At 44.5% G+C, this 24,228-nt stretch overlaps 2 protein-coding genes across 2 annotated transcripts in view; one reads left to right on the top strand and one right to left on the bottom strand.

The window, feature by feature from the left end:
- Nucleotides 1–623: 623 nt before the first annotated feature.
- On the bottom strand, nucleotides 624–14,103 carry tex11 (testis expressed 11; the record flags this gene model as incomplete). Its single annotated transcript, XM_083686851.1, has 29 exons — nucleotides 624–1,323; nucleotides 1,636–1,803; nucleotides 2,475–2,595; nucleotides 3,149–3,257; nucleotides 3,553–3,702; nucleotides 3,847–3,919; nucleotides 4,147–4,266; nucleotides 4,722–4,792; nucleotides 5,162–5,233; nucleotides 5,395–5,435; nucleotides 5,565–5,621; nucleotides 5,935–6,020; nucleotides 6,211–6,335; nucleotides 6,456–6,558; nucleotides 6,754–6,891; nucleotides 7,020–7,105; nucleotides 7,230–7,381; nucleotides 7,519–7,597; nucleotides 7,876–7,957; nucleotides 8,112–8,207; nucleotides 8,325–8,382; nucleotides 8,475–8,560; nucleotides 8,737–8,817; nucleotides 9,040–9,156; nucleotides 9,283–9,363; nucleotides 9,462–9,541; nucleotides 9,825–9,909; nucleotides 10,997–11,109; nucleotides 14,088–14,103. The coding sequence occupies 29 exons, from the start codon at nucleotides 14,101–14,103 to the stop codon at nucleotides 1,252–1,254; spliced, it is 2,718 nt and encodes a 905-aa protein (XP_083542977.1). The 3' UTR covers nucleotides 624–1,251.
- Nucleotides 14,104–17,391: 3,288 nt separating this feature from the next.
- The window catches only part of kdrl (kinase insert domain receptor like), a gene marked incomplete at its 5' end in the record, with an annotated part of 46,660 nt that continues 39,823 nt past the window's right edge, over nucleotides 17,392–24,228 (top strand). Inside the window, one exon of the mRNA XM_083686850.1 lies at nucleotides 17,392–17,455. Coding sequence (XP_083542976.1) covers nucleotides 17,392–17,455 — 64 coding nt within the window. The remainder of the gene's footprint in view (nucleotides 17,456–24,228) is intronic.

The following is a 24,228-nucleotide window of genomic DNA, read 5'->3' as shown; positions in this document are numbered from 1 at the left end:
TGCCCCCAGCAGATCCCCCTCACCTGTGCTTCATGCATGTGTGAAACAAACTGGGACAAACATGTTTTATAGATCACAAATGTCAGGTAAGTAAACTTTGAGCTATTCTGAGATATAATTTCCATACAAATGTGCCGTAATGTTGGTATTTCTCTATAGACAAAATCTCTTCAGCTGCCTATCGGGACACTTTTTTGTAGTCAGTTGGGAATTTGATTCCCTTAAGTAGGGCCTGTCTACATGTGATTTCTTGTGGAACTTGTCTGGGTGTATAGATTTAAAACAATGTACAAAATATTGAAAAATGAGATGCAGGCAGGCAGCAACCTACAAGATGATATTCCAGAATACCAGGAGCATTAATCAATAATCTCATTTTAGAAGTTCTAGAACTGGTCCTCTCTGGCATTTAGTTGAAACACAAGCTGACTGTTAAAACAATGTGTCTGGTATTCATACCTCGGTCAGCCATGTCAATAAAGCCCAAAGAACTTGATTTAATTTTACTCTTTCCATTGAGGTTGCGGTTATAACGAGATTGAACCTGAATGCTTCTGTGTGTGTATAATTGATGAGGGTCCTTGTTCCAGTGAGAGATAGGATGACATAAGCTTTTTGGGGAGGGGGGGGTTGGGGTTCTGGTTTGTCCTTTTGGGTGATGAGTTGTTTATCTGACGGCACACCTGTGCAGTAAGTGCTTGCGAACATGAACCCTTTGATTGTACAGTCGTTTCCTTCCTGTCACCGCAGGTGGTTGAGCCTATCAGGACACTTGGCCAAATGGTCTTCACTGTCCTAGTCATGAGGGATCACAGTCCTGCAACTTTTTTTGTTTGGGGTTATTTTTTTTTGGACTGGACGAGTTTATTTGTTTGGAAATAATAAAATATGTGACTCGGTAATGGTTTTTATGTGCTTTTTTTCCAAATCACAAATGCTTGTTTACTGATTACAGTAGATGTTTAATTGTCTATATAATAAATGAGATGTTCATGTAAATTAATACGAATGCAATATCCAGGAGGCATAGGAGAAGAGAACAAGTGCAAGAAGTTACAAAATGCAAGAACTCAAACTGAGTCTTATGAACCAATACAGAAGGGGCGGGGCAGGGCAGGGCAGGGGGATCCAGTAGTTTCCTGGTGGCGCAGACTGGACCCCAGACCACTCGTGCCACAGGGACAGCGAGACAGAGGCCCACACCCCTGCCCATCACACGGAGAACCCCACAGCAGACCTCAACCAGCTCCATCACTCCTCCATGACCAGGTTCTTCTTGGCTTTGTCCAGCCTGTCCAGGACTTCACTGTAAAGGCCTGACATCTGTAGGAAGACGACAATAAATAAACACAGCTCTGCGTAAGCTATCTTCTGACTTAGAAACAAAACCAGATTGCAGTGTTCCATTTCTTTATCTCTGGTCCCAGGTATAGTCAAGCCAAACTAGCTCTGAAAGAATAACATGTCTTATTTATTTGTGTTCCGTGAGAGGCCTAGAGACCTCTCATTTGACTAGAGGGATGACTCAGCCGTTGCCACGCACCACTGCTGTCCCCTCTCTCCCTCTAGTCTCCACCCCCCCCCCCCCCACACACACACACACACACCTCTCCCGTCCTGCCCCTGCTCCTGTACCTGTGTCTGGTAGCTCTCCTGTAGGGAGCCCAGGTGGTGCAGGAAGCTCATACCCAGGCCGCACCAGCGCTCGGCCTCGGGGTACTGGGCCAGGCTGTACAGCAGGATCCCTGTGTTCCAGGCTCGCGTCAGCAGCCACAGGATCTCCATCTCAGGGAAGTCCTCAGGCTGACGGGAGAGAGCAAGACAACACTCAGGAAGGAAGGAAGGAAGGAAGAGAGACCAGGAACACCTGGGATACACCTGTGGATGTCTGAATGTGAACGGTTGAGTGACCGTAATCAGTCAGGGAATGACACTGGGAATGATAAAAAACATATGGGACTCTGTAAAAGATGAATTCATTCTTTAAGGAACGTTAAGTAAGATTCACATTCACATGTTTTTGGTTTTGGTCATATGTACATTGGTTTCGCACTTGTTCTTTGTTATAACACATCCATCCTTGTTATAACACATCCATCTCAAGGTTGTTTGACCTTCAATCAGCACAGCTCTTTGAATCAGATCTCTGAATATGAAAACGTGCCGTACGCACACGGTAATGAAGCGCTGCTGTAATGCCTCCATAATCTGATGCCTCTTTCAGAGCCCCAGCAGCTCAACAGCAGAGTGATGGCTTGTACAGCACATTACCATCCAAATTGGCAGGAAGGGGACGGTGAATGGAAGCATCTGCTAATTGAAGTGCTGCTGAAAGCCCATTGATAGAAAACAGGAGATGCTTTCAGAGCTGCGGGCAGGGGGTGGATGAGGGGAAAGAGAGAGGGGGGGGGGGGGGGTGGGTTAATTACAGTGTGGGGGTGGGGGGCGGTGCCGTGTGATTGGTGCTGACTCACTGCGGCTGCGATGATGGACAGGGCCTCCTCGTAGTAACCCCACACCTCCCCCAGCACGCGGGCCTCCACCTCTGCCACTCCGCTGGGCAGGGACAGCTGGATCAGGCTGTGCACACACTGGCTGAGAACGCCACAGAGAGCAAGAGAGAGAGAGACACACACACACACACACACACACACACACACACACACACACACACACACACACACACACACACACACACACACTCTCAGCAGCACACAGCCAGAGCTCAGCTCTGTGACAGTAACAGTCTTGACTGGATACCACTATCTGATAGGCTAGTCCAGGGGACCAATGGTAAATTGAGAGGCTTTTTTGGTGCTGGGTGGCGTTGAGTGCAGGGTGGCGTTGAGTGCAGGGTGGTGTTGAGTGCAGGGTGGCGTTGAGTGCAGGGTGGCGTTGAGTGCAGGGTGGTGTTGAGTGCAGGGTGGCGTTGAGTACTGGGTGGCGTTGAGTGCAGGGTGGCGTTGAGTGCAGGGTGGCGTTGAGTGCAGGGTGGCGTTGAGTGCAGGGTGGTGTTGAGTGCAGGGTGGCGTTGAGTGCAGGGTGGCGTTGAGTACTGGGTGGCGTTGAGTGCAGGGTGGCGTTGAGTACTGGGTGGCGTTGAGTGCAGGGTGGCGTTGAGTGCAGGGTGGTGTTGAGTGCAGGGCACCTGCAGCGAGCCAGGTCTGCTTGAGGTTGTTTCCTGTGCAGAGACAGAGCGATCCTCAGGGCCTTCTTACACAGCAGAGGGAAGTGGGCAGGAGCTTCCATGGCCAGAGCTGCAGACAGCAACACACATTACAACACTGACAATACTCTATACAACAATACTCTATACAACAATACTCTATACAACAATACTGTATATAACAATACTGTATACAACAATACTGTATATAACAATACTCTATACAACAATACTCTATACAACAATACTCTATATAGCAAATACTCTATATAACAAATACTGTACATAACAAATACTGTATATAACAATTCTGTGTATAACAAAACCCACGCTGGATGAGGAGAATCCATGTCAGCACAGGGTCCGACCCCGTATGTGTTCCTCACCTGCAATGGTCTCTAGCACCTTGGTGTCAATGTTATCAAGCTCCAGCACTGACTCGAGCACCGTCTCCACCTTGGGGTCGTTCAGCTTGGCACGTGCCTCAAATTCATACAGGAGCAGCAAGGTGTCTGTTGGGTCCTTGGAGACGTCCCCTGAGTGAGTGGATGTCAGATCATATCACGGAATTGTCCTCTAACGTCATTTAGATGGATTGCTTCAAATGGATTTGAATATGGAGGGCGGGGAAGAGGAGGTAAACACAAGTGCTTTTCCATAATGGAGTAGACGAGAGGCACCTGACGCTTTCAGAGTCTTCCAGACCTCCCAGCAGATCTGGATGTGCTCCAGGGCTTGTGTCAGCTGCTCGGCCTGAGTAGACAGAAACACAAGTCACATTCTGTGTTCATCACCGCCACCTGGTGGCCACCGCTCACAACAGCAGGATTAAAAATAAACACCTACGCCAGCACTGGTAACACGGTTAGTCACCTCTCTCCTCTCCTCTCCGCTGGTCTTGGTAAAGCGTGTGCTAAATGTGGAAGATGGGCACAGAGAGAGAGAGAGAGAGAGAGAGAGACAGAGAGAGGGTGACACACCTGGGCAGGGGCAGAGTGGGGAGACGTCCTGCAGAGCTGCAGAGAGGCAGCAGCAGCCATGAGCAGGCACGTCTTCTGACCTATCAGCACCGCACGGTCAGGAGGGCACAACTGGGACAGCTAGGGTTACACACACACACACACACATACACACACACACACACACACACACACACACACGCACACACGCACACACGCACACACACACACACACATTAGCGTGAGCATCAGCGTGAGCAGTAAGCAATCACACAGAAAATATATAGTTTATTTTTTATGTCTTTGTAAACACAACTCAGCTGCTTAGCTAACAAACTAGAGGAATTCACAATCAAATCAGGATTATTCGAACCAAATGTATTACTTTGCTGAAATTCAAAGGCTGGCAGCAGTAAGTGAAGTGTAACTGACTGTACATTGCACAAAAGAAGGGGCTAGTTAATTTTTTTGTGTGTTGAAAATGCTGCGCTACACATTTCCTTATCTATTGACACCACTAATTCCCGGTAGGTTTTTATTGATCTCCACCTGCACAGATACAGATCACTTCTCCCAGCGGTGCTAATAAGACTTGCCTGGTAAGAGAGCACAAAGAAATCCCTCATCCTGTCAGGACTGCTTTCACACTGCAGGGCCGAGTTCCAAGCTGACGCACACACACACACACACACACACACACACACACACACACACACACACACACACACACACATAAACGTGCATGCGGACAGTCGGGACACATACAAACATGACTGGCGTGGGACGGCAATCGAAAAAAGTATCCATTGATAATCCATTGCCATTGTTTTCACAGCAGCAGCAGACTCATACAACAGCATGAGCATACAGACGACGACGAGAGAGAGCAGTGTAATACATCTACATAATATCTAATATAATACACCCCATTCAGCTGAGGCTTTTATCCAAAGCCACTTACAGTGCAGTGAGTGCACACGTTCTCCACTATATACGGCCCCAGCGGCCCCAGTGTTCTCCTATCTAAAACCAGTACCAATCTTCCTGAACCAGTTGGCTTCCTCGGTGTGCTGCTCCACTGGGCTGAGCTGGGACACCCTCTGCAGCGCTGTGTACAGTAAACAACAAACACTAGGGTGAAAACACACCGCGGAGAAAACAGATTAACCACTAACACACCTCCTCAAGGCACTCCCATATTAACATACGTTTCAACGTTTCTAAAATGGTGGTTGTGTAGCTGTGATTCCACTGTCTGTTCAAACTCACCCATTTTCAGGTAGGACAGCAAAACGTCCAGATTTGCATTTCTGTACGTAGGAGAGCAGTGTTAACAAGCTGAGAAATGTAAACAGTTAATCTAACTATTGAAAATAGAACAGTGTGAACCACAGGAGAGACAGTAGTATAGGTGTTCATCATCTCCCTCCCAACCTCACCCTCTTATCTCCTCACTGGCCTTGTCTATTGTGGAGAGCACCAGGCGAACTAAGCACCTGCAGAAGACAAAGGAACAATGGGAGCTTATGACCTCCTTTCTTTCACCTACTAACTGTGGTGTACAGAGAGGCCCACATTTCACCAGAGAAACAAGGCAGATATAGGTCAGTGGATCAAGGGAAACACTGAAACCCCCCTGGAAGCCTTACACAGTGCAATATTTCTGAGTCAGGAAGCTTCTGTAAAAGGTTAACGGCAGATGTGATATAAGCTGTCGTAAACTGTCTATTATACATTATGTCATGCTTGTGACAACCTTATGCTGATGTTATGACGTGTACATTTCAACACAGCCAGTTCCTGTCTGACCTGAGAGCAGTGAGAACCTGGGCCTCATCTTTTGAATGTTCACATAAACTCTCCAGAGCTTTCATGGCTGTTTCCTGCTGCTCGTTCTGGAGGACGAAGGACACACAGGATGACCATGACGAGAAGGGTGGTGTGGTAATGATGACATCACTACTAGTAACAACACAGAGGGCTTTCTTTTTCCTCAGGATAGTCATCATCATCATCATCCTTCCTAGGGGTAGTTCATACAGGTGGCCTGGTGTGTTTGTGTGTAAACGGTGTGGTGAGCCCCACCTCCAGAGCGATCTGGGCAGCCAGACTGAGGAGGTTGGAGGCAGCGTTCTCAGCCACCAGCAGCTTGTCCTCACTGGTCACGGGACCCTTGGCCAGGACCCCGATGGCCTTCACTGCCTCTGCAGCTGACGTACACAGGGCTTCAGACCAAGCGGCACACACAGGGGGAATGTGTGTGTGTGTGTGTGTGTGTGTGTGTGTGTGTGTGTGTGTGTGTGTGTGTGTGTGTATACAAACCAGAATACCTTTCTCCACATTGTTCTCCAGCACAGCAATCTTGTAAATGCTGAACTGAGTGAAGATGCTGTTTGGGTCACATCTCTCTGCCTCCTTGATTGCCTCTTTGGCCTGACACACACACACACACACACACACACATTCATACACAAACATCACCGTAATGTCATGGATGAGGGATTGTAACCACTGACAATTTGTACACTGTGTGTGTGTGTGTGTGTGTGTGTGTGTGTGTGTGTGTGTGTGGGTGTGTGTGTGTGTGTGTGCGTGCGTGCGTGCGTGCGTGCGTGCGTGTCAGTTCACCTTCTCCAGCTGTTGCAGGTGCAGGAAACAGGAGGCTCTGTTCCTCTGTAGCTTGGCCAGGTTGGGCTCCATCTGACCTGCCTTGTAGAAGCTCAGGGAGTAGTTATACCACTGCAGAGCCTCAGAGTAGTTCTTAGCCTGGAACAAGAGGAGGTTCTCTCCACAACATCACACATAGACTATCACTATGACTGAGTGTCAAGTCATCTAATGCAGATCATAAGTACATGTATTATATAAGAGGGGGACAGTGCTCTCTTCTGTACCTCAAAGTTGTTGGATGCTTTGTCCCATAGTAGGAGGTGCAGACAGGTGAGAGTCTGAGGAGTCAGCTGTTTACCAGTGTAATGGCCTGAGTGGGAACACACCAGCAGTCTCACTTTAATTTCACTGCAGCTGCAGCAGCAGCATCATCATCATCGTCATCATCGTCATCATAACCATCTTCATAGCCAGAATCATCATCATCGGAGTACCTGTGATGACGTCCTCTATCTTCTGCTTGCCCAGCAGCTCCTTGCCTCTCTGCAGCAGCAGCTCAATGTGGAGGACCAGAGCGCTGCCCAGCTCAGGAGACGAGGCGAAGTGCTGACACGCCCTCTTCAGACAGTCAAAGGCCAAGCCCTCTCTGGTCATAATATTATCATACTCAAAATGATATGTTGCTCTGACGAAGCACAGGTTTAACTCACTCATATGTTCCGATAATAAACGGGGGGAAAAAGGGGCGATGTGGATTCTTGATAAGCGTCATTAGTACTGTACCTGTCTTCAGCCATGAGCAGTTTCACTGTGCTCAGACACACTTCCAGAGGAACCTCAGAGTCAAGCAGCTCTGTCACTCCTGAAAGATAACACTTTTTAACCATCTGCTCTTTCATCATACATAAGTGTTAACAATATTAACACATTTATTTTGTATAGCGCTTTTCTCAGTACTCAAAGACACTACATTCCATGGAGAGAACAAGAATAGACAGATGAATAAAAAGTCAAACAAAAGCACAGTCAGTAAAAACAACAATAAAAATAAAAATTTAAAAAGATGGGTTTTGTTAGACTGAAGTGACAATGATGTTTCCACTGTGAGGAGCTGAATCGTGGTTCTGTAACCCGACTCACCAGCCCTGACGTGATCATCCTGGGCCCCGCATCTCAGTAATATTCTGACCTTCAGGTAGAGCCCAGAGGGATTCACACTTTCCTGTCAATTCAATTCAAATCAATTTGATTCCATTCAATTACTTTCTTGTCGCAGTAGAGAAATTCCTTCTTCCAAATTTTTTTTTAATATTAACTGAAGTATCAATATGCAAATTTCTTTCATACTAAAGGTCATTATAAGTGTGATAAATTACCTTATTGGCTAAGCTCACAGCATTGAGTGCTTTCTCCTGGAACTGCTGACAGTCCCATTCTAGATAGACAGTGGCTAGGAGCCTCAGGACTTTGGCCTAGAAAAAATCACCAAGGGATCACAAAACCAAATGACTGCCTCTCTGCACTAAAAAGCTGTTAGGAAGGAATGGAATAAATAGAATATGTGTTGATAAGCTGCACTACTCTCTTACTTGCACTTCGGCACCAGGGGAGTACTTCATATTCATCTTCCCTGTGTCATAACTCTGGCTGGAAGACACAACACATTGATTTGAGACCTCATCTTTCTCCTTCGACAAAGGAAACCTTGTATAATGCTTCCTTTAATCCGTGACCTTTACCTCAGCCAAAATGAACTCTCCTCATACTTTTTCAGATTGTAGGTGTCCACTCCAAAGTTGTAGCACATGAGAGAGAGATAGCCAGTCTTTGGGGGGGGGGAAGAGTAGTAGTAGTTAAGACATCACAATGTGAAATAAACTTGACATCAGCAGTGTCTAAAACCTGACCAAGAGGGAGATGTGTTGACAGAAGGTTGAAATAGTGCAGCATGATCATATTAGCGTTGACTGTCCATGCGTCCATGTGGCAGGGGTGTCCCACCTCTTTGGGTAGCCGCAGCAGCATGTCTTTGCAGCGCTGCATGCAGGCCACAGCCTCCTGGTGATTCTCTTGAGCCAGTGCCTGCACGGGGATACAACATACCATAAGCTATCAGTACATAAGGTGCAGCTTGAAGTCAGCTGAGCCACATTTGTCTGTTCTCATAGCTGGATAACACATATTTTCCTGCTTCACACCTCATTCTGACTGCCGGTGTGTGAAAATGTCACTCTAGAGTTGCCAAATTTCACAAGAACAAATTAACATTGTCTTACGTATTGAGCTGCATGCAACTGGGCTTACGGATTCTGCTTGGTAAGACAGAACTCTGAGCAGGTCCTTCTCCACATCCCCTTTGGATGTGTTCATATCTGCTCCATCACCGCGGGACGTTAGTCGGCTGTACAGCGCTTCCAGGCTCTGAGAACATAATATGCATCGGTGAATATAGTGTTTTAAGTTCTCTACAGAGTACAGAAGCACATTGAGCTCATTGCTGATTGTTGAGTGAATCTGCTGAGGCTTGAGATATTTAAGCTCGCTTACTTTGACAGCGAGATTTAAGAAGTTATCAGCCAGCTGAGGTTTTTTACAGTCCAGCCAGGTCCTTCCTGTCTTGCTGGCCATCTGGCCAAGGAAAGGTGAAAGTTCAGTATTTGAGAGTAATCATCACAGCCAACGACTCTGCAGTGACTTAGTTCATCGTCAGGAGGTGTTTCACTAACCAGGATCTGTTTGCGAACACTGCCCTCTGTTGGATTCTCTGGTTCACAGGAGTACAGCAGTCTGCACGCAACATGACGCACTGACAACACAGACAGATAGAGAGGGAGAAAACCTGTGATTTGATGGCATGGATCAGGTGATTGACTGTAATTAACAACATTTGCTCTTTGGCTCTTTGTTCATAATTATTTAGTATGATTTATGTGAGATTGTTACACGTACTGTAGTTCAATTCGCACATGCTTGTTCAGATGGGGAAAAGAAATAAGTAATAACGTCTTAGTGGCTAAATCCAGATGATCTGTAAGACTTCCAGATGCTACATCTTGCTACGTACATGTTGTGGCCGCCATCATTGTTACCTTTGGCTTTCTGCTGTTCATTTATGGCTGCACCCACACGTTTGGTAACTGCCCAATTCCACAGCTGGATGGCGCTCTCTTCAAGCTGGAAACATTTTCATTGACATTATTTACTTTAACAGGCAGCAACAGTCACAAAAATACAACATTTTAAAACACAATCAGGAAAAACAATCACATATTTCAACAAAGAGGTAAGCCGGTAGTTTATGCCGTAGTTTGATTGTACTATCTGCTTTCCACTGTTCAGAGAAAGGCAAGATATATTCCTATAAAAGAAGCCGGCCTTAAATCTTAGCTTTTTAACAAGCTTCTCTGTATGTCTTTAAACGTCAACTCTTTGTCTAACCAAATGCCCAGGTACTTATAAGCAGGGACACACTCAATGTGGGCACCACCCAATGTACATATGCATACATTATCAGATACATTTTTTTGTGATTTGGAAAATAACATATACTTGTTTTTTCCAGCATTAAGTACCAATTTCAGTTCAACAAATGCTTTCTGTAGGTCAGAAAGAGCCTGGTCAATCGTGGCGGCAATAGCATATACAACAGTGTCATCGGCATATAAATGCAGGTTACAATTATTTACAGATAATCCAATATTGTTGATGTAAATAGTAAAAAGGACCAGACCAAGAATCGATCCTTGTGGGACACCATTTGTTAGGTCCAGAAAACCTGATTTAACACCATTAGTTAATACACACTGTGTTCTGTCCATTAAATAATTTTCAAACCAGCTACATGAAGCCTGATCCAGGCCTATTTCAGACAACCTCTGAATGAGTAGGTAATGGTCGACCGTATCTAATGCCTTGGAAAGATCAAAACAATGTTTTTACTGATTTTCAGTTTTTTCAGATTTTTTTTCTTTCTGATTTAACACATCATCTAAGCCAAGCGTAGCAGCTGAGACTGTGCTATGTTCAGGTCTATGTTCAGGTCTATGTTCAGGTCTAAAGCGTAGCAGCTGAGACTATGTTCAGGTCTAAAGCCAGATTAGTGCACATTTAGAATTACTTAACTTATTGGAGGAGCGAAATTCATTCACTGAAAATGATTGACCTCCAGTTATACAACTAGGCATGCACACCAGTCACATAAGGACACCTTTACGTGGTTTAATTCAGTTGAATGAATTCTAATATATACTAATACGTGTACCTGAGGATCCAGTGGTCTTGGGAAATCTTCTAACTCAGACGTTTCACAATAAAGCTTCTCAATGACCTCATCTGTGTTTGTCTGCTGTTTCTGCAGCAGGTGTTCTGTGAGACCTTGAATAACACAGAAAGAACCGCGCTAATGAGCAACCATTTAAACAGAAACCATTTAAACAGAAACCATTTCAACAGAAACCATTTCAACAGAAACCATTTCAACAGAAACCATTTATACAGAAACCATTTATACAGAAACCATTTCAACAGACACCATTTAAACAGAAACCATTTAAACAGAAACCATTTCAACAGAAACCATTTCAACAGAAACCATTTATACAGAAACCATTTATACAGAAACCATTTCAACAGAAACCATTTATACAGACACCATTTATACAGACACCATTTATACAGACACCATTTATACAGACACCATTTCAACAGACACCATTTCAACAGAAACCATTTCAACAGACACCATTTAAACAGACACCATTTCAACAGAAACCATTTATACAGACACCATTTCAACAGAAACCATTTCAACAGACACCATTTATACAGACACCATTTCAACAGAAACCATTTCAACAGACACCATTTCAACAGAAACCATTTCAACAGAAACCATTTCAACAGAAACCATTTCAACAGAAACCATTTCAACAGAAACCATTTCAACAGACACCATTTCAACAGAAACCATTTCAACAGACACCATTTCAACAGACACCATTTAAACAGACACCATTTAAACAGACACCATTTCAACAGACACCATTTCAACAGACACCATTTCAACAGACACCATTTCAACAGACACGGTCCGTAGGTCGGTTCACCACCAGCGGTCGCCACAGGATGTGGTTGATTCAAGACAGCAACATTACTGTGCTTCTAAATAATGACTTACTAGCTGATTTCAAAGGAAGACATGGCTTATAAATACACTAAATATTTGTGTATTTATGTCAAATTATGTCATTTATGTCAAATATTTGTGTCAAAACTATACACTTTACAGTCGAGTCAACTGTAAGAAGCCCACTGTGGTGCTAGCCCAGCAGGCTAACATAGTAAGTCAGTTAGCTGAAGTAGCCGCTGTTGTTGGTTAGCCGCGGCTAGCTCACCGTGTCGTTGATATCTGGTTAAATTCATTGAGCTCCTTGAGAAGAAAATATTGAGTATAAATAGTTAAACAACTCACATTTCACGTTTGATACAATGCGCTCCATCTTTTAAAACAAGAGAAAACGGAGCTACGAAGCTCGCTGTGGTGCTGTGAGGGGGGGGGGGGGAGACAGAGGGGGGGGGGGGAGAGAGAGAGAGAGGAGGGGGGGGGGGGAGACAGAGGGGGGGGGGGGCTGCCCAGGGCGACGAGCGCAGAGACGGACGTTTAATGAAGCAGGGTGGGGCCCAAAGAAAATGTAAATAAATGGAGCTTCCAAGAGATTTAAGTCATACGCAATGTTTGTTTGGCTATTTCTGATTTCATGAAAATCAGAATCTGTTTAATGAAATATGAACAATATCAGATAGTAGTTGATCTCTTGAGAATGGCTCACGGCACGTGACCACACAAATACAGGCTACTTGCCTGGTTTCTTACAGGTCAGTTATGTATAGAGCCTCTTCCTCTCTCCTCTTCCTCTCTCCTCTTCCTCTCTCCCCGTCTTCTTCTTTTCTTTCCGCCCTCATAGTTAATCAGTGAGATGTGTCCCAATATTTATTCTGCACATAAAGGGACTGAACCCAGTAATTATTGCTTCTTTTTAGAATATATGATATTGCTTCCCTTAACAGAAGTAAAAGCCCTTGCATTGGTTCAGATTATTTCTGTGGAGTTCCTTATTGCAACATAGGCCCCTGCCAAACTTTCCTCAGTTAAATATTAGAGGAAGATGATATACTCTACATGAGAAACGTGTGTGTGCCCCAAAACTGATCCCTCACCTACATGATTTACTTTGATGCTGAGATTATCAGATTTTATCTGATGGTATTTGTGTACATATTGGTTTCACTATTGAGGAATTCCAACAGTTTTTATCCATAGTCCCCTTATTTCAGGGTACCCAAAGTGATGGGACAATTGGCTTGACAGGTGTTTCTGGTTCATCAGGTGTGTACCGTCACATCATTTGTGCAGTCATAAGAGAGCTCTCAATGTCTAGTATTGATTCTAGGTTTTGTGTTTTGAGTCTGCTATTGTGTCTGTCAACATGAGGATCAAAAAGACATCAATGAAAGTCAGGGAAGCCATTTTGAGGCTGACATATTTTTATTTATATTAAAAATCAGGATCTGTTAAATGAAATATGAACAATATCAGATAATAGTTGATCTCTTGAGTTGATGGATAAGTTGCAATCTAGCTGCCTACAGCTGGCTAGTATTAATATGACTTTAAGTAAGGGAGAGTATCTCATAAAGGACATAAAAAGTAAGTCTTTGTACTTGTTTTTTTCATAAGCATATATAACTCAATGAATAAATAAAGAATACAGAAATTACTGACCAATGTTTTGATTGTTTTTGCTGGCCTCTGTATGACCTGCTAGAGATGTCATGGGTCTTGTTCAAATGTGTAGAAATGCAGGAAATTAGCTTTAAATTGCACAAGAAAAAATGCCCCTAGCTAGCATGCTTGCTCATTAAAACCAGTAACATTTGAGAGCTAGCTTTCAATTTAACTGAAGAAATGCGATTGCTGTTTCTAGAGATCTGTACTGATTTTGTAAAACAAATCAAATATGATGCTCTCTCCTATTTCATGATAACTTTTGGTGCAATACCAACATACGGCCACAAGATGGTGTATTTTTAAACCTGGGGCCTTGGGGATGAATAGTTTGTTATTTTTCTCAACAACCAATTCCCATACACACCTTACCCTAACATTAACCTTAACCCTAGCCTTAACCCTAACCCTAAATACAGGAGAATTGTTATGAACGACAATCAAAACAAACTACTGAACATGATCCTTCCAGGATAATGTGTAAGTGAACTACTGCATACATCAAAGGATTTCCCAGCCCTCAGTGCCACTGTGAGAAAGGGGCTTTTGAAAGAGACATATCGTTTACACTCCATATCCACCATGGTCACTTGGTCACCGGTCAGGGCAGGGCCTCCTCCTTGAAGAACGTCTTTGTTGCTATAGTACCATTCCTTTTACTAAGACTTTATTGTTGAACCAGAGGAAAGACCGCAAGCTGCTTGTGTATAGTCGGTCAGCGCCTCGTATTGTGTTTTGAACACCAGATTCTAAAATAAAACGTCTTAAAACCCACTCCTTTCAGCTCTCAGCTTCCAGCAATTGTTCCAGCTGCAGTCTTATCTAGCTGCCCTCCTGGCCCAAGGGGAATGTGCTCTGAGGACTGATCATACAAATGAACATATCATACAGTATCATACAATCACTGAGAGCGTCACATTGGGTGGAATGGGTCACGGCATATGACCACACAAATATAGGCTACTTGCCTGGTTTCTTACATGGATATAATTTAAAAAAAAAGACCTTTGTTTTCAGTGTTCCAAGTCAGTTATGTATAGAGCCTCTTCCTCTCTCCCCATTTTCTTCACAGTGAGATGTGTCCCAATATTTATTCTGCGCAGAAAAGACCGAACCGAGTAATTATTGCTTCTTTTTAGAATATATGATATTGCTTCCCTTAACAGAACTAAAAGCCCTTGCATCGGTTGAGGTTATTTCTTATTGCAACACTGAAAAACTTTCCTCTGTTGAATATTGGAGGAAGAGAACATGTTGTACAGGAGAAGGATGTCTCTGCCATGTTTCACGCTGTGGATATTGGGCAGTTCCTTTTTTCCTCCACACTTTACTCTTGCCATTATTCTGGTATATTTTTGTTTCATCTTTCCACAATACCTTTTCCCATAACTCTGCAGGCTCTTTTAGGTACTTTTCAGCAAACCATAACCTGACCATCCCTTTTTTGTGACTATTTCTTAATCATGAGCATTATTCGGTCATCCACTGTAGTGTCTTCCTTGGCTTACCCGGGCGTTTGCAATTTCTGAGCTCACCAGTGCTTTCTTTCCTTTTAATGATCTTCCAAACTGTTGATGTTTGTTTGTTGAAGGTTTTGGCTGGGTTTCTGATATGTCAGCCTTATAATGGCTTCCCTGACTTTCATTGATGTCTTTTTGGTCCTCATGTTGACAGACACCAAAAGCAGACTCCAAACAAAAAGCCGAGAATCAATACTAGACATTGAGAGCTCTCTTATGACTACACAAATGATGTGACGGAACACACCTGAGGAACCAGAAACACCTGTCAAGCCAACTGTCCCATCACTTTTGGGTACCCTGAAATAACGGGACTATGCATAAAAACTGTTGGAATTTCTGAATGGTGGAACCAATATGTACACAAATACCATCAGATAAAAGCTGATAATCTCTACTTTAACCACATAACAATTGTTTGATTTCAAATCAAACCCCCCCCCCAAAAAAATTTTTTACTTATGCAGGGCACTGTAATTATATCATTTCTTTTTTAGACATTTAAGACAGAAAAAGTAATAATGAAATACACGGAATAATAGATTTATAGATCCCAGAGTTGAATTACCATAAATGGACTAGCCATCTGTTTCTCGTGTGTACTATTTCTTAAATTGCATCACCTTGGCAACATTTTGCCATTTTGCAGTTTCATAGTGCCATGTTCAGGATAGATTCCTCCCATAGGCCTAGCTTGTGTGGACTGTTAGAGTACATTCCTCAAAAGGATTGGTCATCATAAATGTGTCTGTATGAGATGTGCAGAATTGCACACTGACACACACCGATAATGCCATGACTCCCACAACTCCACTTTTATCAATTGTTTCCCATGTTCTCATGTACCATATCACCATGTTCCCACCGCAGGGGAAGGAAGAGTGCTGTTCTTCACATATCAGAATGGGCCGTGGGCCTCCCCGCCTATCAGTTCATTGGCCATGATGGAACACAGCCCATTTTGGATCCACTGACGTTCAAGCCCTCAAAATGTTGGGTCTTCAGTCCTGATATGGGCGGAAAGGTGAGGCAGGATGTTCTTATTTACGGTACCTGCCACAGAGAGCTGCCAAACACATTTGTTGCAGCGATTAAGGAAAACAGTCTGCAGCACATCCACAAACCATGGGGCGCTGCTAAGGGACAGAGGACTCATGGAGGGGCTATTTACATTGATATAAAAAGCTACATATCCTGTCTCCAAGGTTATAAATAAAACCAGCAAATATTTATTCGTAGTATTTGTAGAGATACCTTCTATCAGATATGGCAATGACTGTTTGTGTTACCTCTTTGAACACAACCTCCACCTCTGACGTGGCCCCAGACAAGATAAGGTCTAACATTAAGTTTTACTGTGTCTAAATCATGTGGATTATGATGCAATTGATCAAAAATGTAGCCAACACTGGCATGCCATGTACAGTCACATTGCCCTGGGCAACTGAGGGCTTTCCAAGTCAATGAATATTGAAATATTGATTTCAAGAATCGGAATTCATGAATGTATATTATTCTGCACTACTACATCTCAGTATGTACAAGTCTAAGGTCTGATTTCCATTCCTTCTCTCCCTCTGCAGTCAGTACTTGAATATTGTACAGTTTATGAAAAACTCTAACCGTGAGCTATAATAATTATTTGCTGTGCAATATGAGGTCAAGTTAGTCAAGACTTATAAAATGCAACGTTCAACTAAGCTGAAACTGAAAGCCTTTCAAGAGCTGCACATTGTCACCGCAGTTTGTCCTCAGCAAGTGACGTTGCGTCCTTCCTCTGTTTTTCACTATAAAGACTCCCACCGCGTGGACTGCAAGCAGTGCTGAGTACGGGGCGGGATGTGAAATTCTCTCAGACAGTAACAACAGTTGCACATGAATTAGGCCACACTAACCATTGTGGAGGGGATAGATGGTTTGCTTTGCTCTGAATTTAATTGAGTGTTTTTTAAGCCAAGGCTTTTGTTGTTTTCAAAAAGAACTTTCAGGAATCAGGCACTTATTGCAACGCTTGTTAAAATTCCAAGAGAAACGTCGCACGGTCGCACCTGCCCTGGGGGTCTTCTCATCTGTCTCTTCAGTTGCAAATTCACTGTGCAGAGAAAACAGCGCAGGAGAGTTCTCCTGCTAAACGCGCAATGGGATACGTGGAAAACTGCTGATTTCTTTCACTTTCATCAAAGGACTTTTTTGGGGGGATTAAAAATTGCATTTGAGAACACTTGGCTCCAGCCAAGAAAGGGACGATTTATTCCATTATTTTTGGAACCATTATCTAAGACTTATTGATACTCATCCAACTATTTGGCTCGTTCTTTGGATTTTATTGGGGAATCATCTGCGGATGACAGAATGTCCCCGTTCAACTGCGCGAAACTGGCAGTTGTTCTCTTTCATTGTATCACATCTGTAAGCGGTAAGAACTGTTACATGTTTATCCAAGGGGTTTATTAATGGGCTACTTCACGAAGAGCGCTAAATAATATTATATTTGTGTCATTTAGGGTAAGCTACTATTTTGGTGATGTGTGTGCCTGTGTACCTATCCGATTTAACTGAATAGATATCTGAGACTTTACTTTGACAAACTAGTACAAAAGTATTTTACTTTTCAGACTTTTGGTTTGTTGTTACTGTTACTGGTTTTAAGAGAATAATTGAATGTTTTTGAGAGTGCGCTGATGATGATTAGGTTTAAATTCTGAATTCCATCATCAATGCCCATCCAGTTTAAATATTCGGCTCTTGAATTTCCCCAAATTGTTCATAGAGTGATCGTCCGTCACCCGTTTTATTAAAACATCTGAGGTCAAGAATCGGCCAAGCCCAATTAAGAACCTAGAACAGGTATGGACCATTGACACTTATAGTGGTGCAGTTCTTTATTGTGGCCGGTAGAGGTAGTCTCTCTCCATTGAAGTGAAGCGGTCATTGGGTATTGTGCTTTACCTTGTTGAATTTATTGCCTTGGCAGTTATTACTTTAGTAATTGTTACTAATTGGGCTGATTAATTTCACTCATATTGTTAGCTGTTGGGGGAATTAAGGATCTACGTTGATTGGTTGGTTGATTACTTGCATTATGACGTCTACATTGAGCATTGGTAGTCATCATCTCCAGCAGGTCTCTTACAGATAACTTTGCTTCATGAAGAGGTGAAATTAATTTCAAAACATAACCAAGTGTTTTCAGTTATGGTGAAAATATTTATCTCAGAGTTGTTATCATGTAGATCAACAGAGTGAAAGGTTGTTCACCATCTTGAGGAGAGAATGTGTGGTTTACAAAAGAGAGTAAATTGTTATCACTTGGCATCTCGATAATCTTGATGAAAACAAAATGGAGCAGAAAAGGTGGATGTTCCCCCACATTGTGCTACACAGATATATGTCTTCCTCCCCATGTCCAAATAAACAGCAGATCCAAACAGAGGAAATACTACCCTCCCCCCACTCACACACACACACACACACACACACACACACACACACATACGCACGCGCACACACACACACACACACACACACACACACACACACACACACACACACACTGCCTCCCCACTCCCTTGCCACTTGTTCAGTCTTTAGCTTTGTCTACAATGTTTCCAAGTAGATTTCCTTCACTGTCCACAAGCGGAGCGTGGGAAAGACACGAGGAGGAAGCTGACAGAGGGCCAGGAGGCACCCTGGAATTGTTCTGGCCAGCAGAGGTCACGGAAATATGACACGCTACCTGAGCAAAGATCCCTTCCCGGAGCTCCTTACGCTCACAGTCAACCACCAATGTATGTCAACCCCCCCCACCTCAAGACAATGGTGGGGAGGAAAGGAAGACTATTGTTTTCTGTGTGGTGGCGGCAGTATGGTAGAGCCATTAGGCTACTTACAAATTGGGGTCTTAAGGCAAGAGGCAGATGTGGAGAGGTTTGTCCATTGAGGCAGGTAACACAGAGATGATGAGACATGCTTCCCACTGGGACCGTATATACTGAAACGTATATACTGAAACGTATATACTGAAACGTATATACTGAAACGTACATACTGAAACGTACGCACTCACTGCAATGTAAGTGGTAATGCTAGAGATAAGTGAAAGAGTGGACAGTGATAGGTCCCTGTGAAGCACACGCTCCTCTCCTGGTCCCGGATGGCCCGTCATTTCCCTTTAGGTCTTTCTTACACATTTAATGATGACATTCCCTTTAGTTCCTTCAATAATAGAGATGTAAGGAAATCTCTGTCCAATAGTTGGCACGGCTTATTTGTATATTACTTACTTATACATGGCTGCTTTTGATTTAGCACAAGGCTTGAGTCCAGTACTCCTCTGGCCACTATCTGAGGTCTGATGGCCCCCACTCACACAGATGGAGGCAGCTATCTGCCCAGTACCATGGAAGTATGACTTTACTTTCACTTTACTGGTTAGCTTTTGTGGGATCAGTCCGGCACAGTGATACAACATGTTTAATGGTAGACCAGGACGGGTGGTTTAACCTTCCTTTAGTGCTAAGAAGCTTCTTGTGGTTGAATAACTTCCCATTAATGGCAACAATCTCAACCTCAGATGTGCTTCCACTTTAAAATCACATCCATCACTGTTTTGGTTGGGACATTAAAACTGGTTCAGATGAGTCTTTATGGCCTATGGTTTACTCATACTGGCCTCCCACGCCAGAGTTAGTGGAGAAGAAGAGGTCAGTTGGCTACCCTTGATCATGAATCAGTGACAGAATCAGCGAAATGAGGTGGTTGAATAGAGGAAGCTTGTATTTTGTCAGGGAGGAACATTTGACTGGCTTTAACCACAAAACCACAAGTCTGAAACCAAGGAGGGAGAACTGAGAAGGTGCGAGTACATCAACCAACCGTGCACCTCACTGGCTTCTCCTTCTCTCTTCATCTGGTCTCCTTCTGCACACAACCTTCTCTAGCAGGCGGGCCAGAGTGTCAGACTACATGGTCCAGTGTGCCTTTTGAAGTCTGTTTCACCGGGTTAAGGAGTTAATGTTCCGGTTAAGTTGTTTTTAAATGTGTTTGGTGGGCACTTGAGATGGAGTGGAGAATGTGAGGGATAGGGAGAGGTCAGCCAAGTGCACTGGGAGCTCATCCCTCACCGGCGGTATGTCTGTGTCAGTGCAGGCTACACACACACACACACACACACACACACACACACACACACACACACACACACACACACACACACACACACATACACACACACACATACATACACACACACATTCATGTACACACGTACATGTACACACACACACACACACACACACACACACACACACACACACACACACACAAGTATCTCTCTGTCTCTCTGACGGAGTGCGGCCAACATCGCCACCAGCGTGGTGTTATTCTACTGTGAGATATTAACAGGCTTGTTGCTGTTGGTAGGGCCCTCCAAGTCTTACCTCTTCTGTGCTTGATGGATTCTTGGACTGGGAGACTTTTTAACAGCCCAGCACATGGACTCAGACAGTTGAGTAGGCATGTTTTATATTGAGGGTTGTTCTGTTATTATTGGTGTGCTTAACTGGGACGATAGGAGTTAGCAACATCCCCCGCTATAAGACATATTTCTCTAGGTCTGAACCCAGCAATATATTTTCTTTTAACCCTGCATGAGATTTCAATTTCAAGGAGCTTCTGTCCGCTGGGCACCCGTAATCTCACTTGTTATGGAACAGGAATCCCGCAGGCTCACCTCCAGGGAAGACCCTGTAGAATGGTAGTTATGCAGGATATTCCTCTTGTTAGCCAAGCTTTGTTCTGTATAACCTGGAAAAGCTGACTGGCCACCCATATTGGCCAGATGTTCCATTATGTTGCTTTCTTAGGGGGGGCATTTTGTCTCCAAATCTCTATAGGCTAATAAAAACAGTGACTCTTACTGTTGTCTTAACCTTGTTGGCCAAGTTGAGTGGTTTCACTGAGAGAGAGTGTTCCAACACACAGAAACCGAAGCCCACCGTACTGTTAGGCCAGCGGTGACAACTTCCTATTTTGGCAGGTGGTCCCGACTTGACTGACTTGTCGAGGGCTTCAACTCTCCGTTATAAATCTGCCAACGTCTTGTGAGTTTGTCTCACTGTTTGTCTGCCCTGACAACCTCAACCGTAAAATTTGAAAAACGTTAATTAACTACAGAACAAACCGATATCGCAGCAGGACGGCTGTGTCGTCACAAGGTCACGAGGTCATGAACAGACAGATGTAATGGGGTACAGGGCAGGTTATCCCCCAATGCAGCCTCACTTAGCCATCATAATACACCAACAGAAATGAATTATGATATGTTTCATGTTTCATGGGAATTGTGCAGCAGTCACAAAGATTGTCTATCTTCTTATGTTATACAACTCAAAAAACGTTTGATGTCATAGAACAGGCATTAACAATGCAGCCTGGTTGGATCATGTGCCAGTGAAGGGCATCGGCCCTGAGCAGGGGGATACAGGAAGGCAGTGATCATGTTGGTGGCCAATGACTGACAACCGTTGGCCGCTGTTGTGTTGCTGTATCCATGGACACAGTGCACCGAAGATGACTCACTAGTCTTTGACCTCTCTCTTCTATAAAGGGGTGATCCCTCCCCCCCCCCGCACCCCACCCCACCCCACACACACAGACACCATCCTTTCTATGCCTTTTGTTTTCGCTGTTAGAATTACAAAGGAATGGAGTGGCAAGGTTAAACGAGGGAGTCATTATTCCGTATTGTTGTTTTTGCCTTGAAGACCCAAAAAAGATCCTCTCCCCTCACTCCCGAGGCGGCCTTACTGGTACATGGTGGGACGGGAAGCGCAGGGAAGCACTGGGAGCAGTGCACCAGCCGCAGAGGAGGGAATTCCGTACATTATACCCTGTACTTGAAGGGTTGTGACCGGGGATTTCCTCCCCCACACAGTGATAGTACAGTCATCTCGTAACATAATAATGACGGTTTGTTACAACATCACCCACGGTGTATTGACAATCTACTGCCAGACTCAGCAGGCTCTCTCTCTCTCTCTCTCTCTCTCTCTCTCTCTCTCTCTCTCTCTCTCTCTCCTGTCTCATTGTCTCTCTCTACCTCTCCTCTCTCTCTACCTCACCTTTTCTCTCTCTCTCGCTCTCCCTCTCTCTCTCTCTCTCTCTCTTTCCCTCTCTCTCTCCCTCTCTCTCTCCCTCTCTCTCTCTCTCTCTCTCTTTCCCTCTCTCTCTCCCTCTCTCTCTCCCTCTCTCTCTCTCTCTCTCTCTCTCATTCTCCTTCTTACTCTGTCAGTTTATTAGGTTCAGCAGTTTTTATTTTTTCCCAATGACTCAGAATTCATCATCCCCACAAGATAGTGGTTGCAATACACAAGGGATTGGAATAAAACAGCTCAAACTATTTTGGGGTTTGAAAAAGGTACACTGATTTCCATGGGGACTAAAAACAGCAATAGGGTAGTTGATTCTACAAACTGTCCATTTTGCAAGTTGGAAATTAGTTTGGAGCTCTCGTTTGTTCTCTCAGACTAAATATTTGCTTTTAGTTTGCCTGACCACAAACACGTCAGAATAGAATGTGGAATCCAGCATAGCAAAAAAAAAAAGCAAGTCTTTACTTCCTAGAAGTGTACTAACCACAAGTGTTTAAAAACACAGTGTCCCGTACTGCTTTTCCTTTTTGGCAGAGGGTAAGAATAAGGACCCTTGTATAAGGTCCCAGATTAACCCTACTGATGTCTGCTGGAGTCCCACTTTGATAACTGGCACCAGAGTTATCAGCGTTATAACTGAGTTATAACTGAGTTATCAGCAGCATCAGCAGACTGAGCTAAAAATGGCAACTCAGCCAGAGGAGAGTGCTGCTCTGCTCTGCTCTCTCTGCTCTTTCTGCTCTCTCTCTGCTCTCTCTGCTCTCTCTCTCTCTCTCTCTCTCTCTGCTCTCTCTCTCTGCTCTCTCTCTCTGCTCTGCTCTCTCTCTCTGCTCTCTCTCTCTGCTCTGCTCTCTCTCTGCTCTTTCTCTCTGCTCTCTCTCTCTCTCTCTCTCTCTGCTCTCTCTGCCCTCTCTGCTCTCTCTCTCTGCTCTGCTCTCTCTCTGCTCTTTCTCTCTGCTCTCTCTCTCTGCTCTCTCTCTGCTCTCTCTGCTCTCTCTCTCTGCTCTCTCTCTGCTCTCTCCTCTCTCTCTCTGCTCTCTCTGCTCTCTCTGCTCTCTCTGCTCTCTCTCTGCTCTCTCTGCTCTCTCTCTGCTCTCTCTGCTCTCTCTCTGCTCTCTCTGCTCTCTCTGCTCTCTCTCTGCTCTCTCTGCTCTCTCTCTGCTCTCTCTGCTCTCTCTCTGCTCTCTCTGCTCTGCTCTCTCTCTCTGCTCTCTCTCTCTGCTCTCTCTGTTCTCTCTCTCTGCTCTGCTCTCTCTGCTCTCTCTGCTCTGCTCTCTCTCTCTGCTCTCTCTGCTCTCTCTGCCCTCTCTCTCTGCTCTCTCTGTTCCCTCCATGCCTGTCCTCTGCTTAATGGCTCCTAATGAAAACCAGCCATGGGGCCCGAGCTCTGAACCACCACAACAAGTACCATTTCTGGCATTTTTCAAGCGTTCTGCTGGAAGAATGTAGCACACACAGCTGTTGAAGGGGTGTAGTGTGTGTGGGGGGGGGGGGGGGGGGTCAGCACTGCTGAGGCTGCTGAGGTCAGCACTGGGCAGCCATCAGGGCAGGTGGGGGTTGGATGGTGGGGGGCGCGGGTGTGGAGAGACATGGATGGCGGGGGGGGGGGCATGGTGGGGGTCTTTTTAAGCCCCTGCTGATCCATCCATCTGTAGTTTGTTACAGAGAAGAGCTGGGAAAACTGGCTGGTTTTAAGAGATGAGTTTCCATCCAGTGAGGCGCTAGGTCAGGTGTGTGTGTGTGTGTGTGTGTGTGTGTGTGTGTGTGTGTGTGTGTGTGTGTGTGTGTGTGTGTGTGTGTGTGTGAGAGAGAGAGAGAGAGAGAGAGAGAGAGAGAGAGAGAGAGAGAGAGAGAGAGTGAGTTAAAGCATGTGTATAACCTGCTGTGATCTGGAACATATAATTGTCTCTGTAATGTTTTACAGAGAATAAGTGTTATTGGCAGTAATACATTAACATAAATATCAGCAATGTGTATCCCCAGACTCCATCTCGGAACTCATCCATGTCCAAACAAAAACAAAAACACACTGCAGGCA

This window comes from Argentina silus (assembly GCF_951799395.1).
Source record: "Argentina silus genome assembly, chromosome: 15".
Lineage (NCBI taxonomy): Eukaryota > Metazoa > Chordata > Actinopteri > Argentiniformes > Argentinidae > Argentina > Argentina silus.
This window is presented reverse-complemented; position numbering and strand designations above follow the sequence as displayed.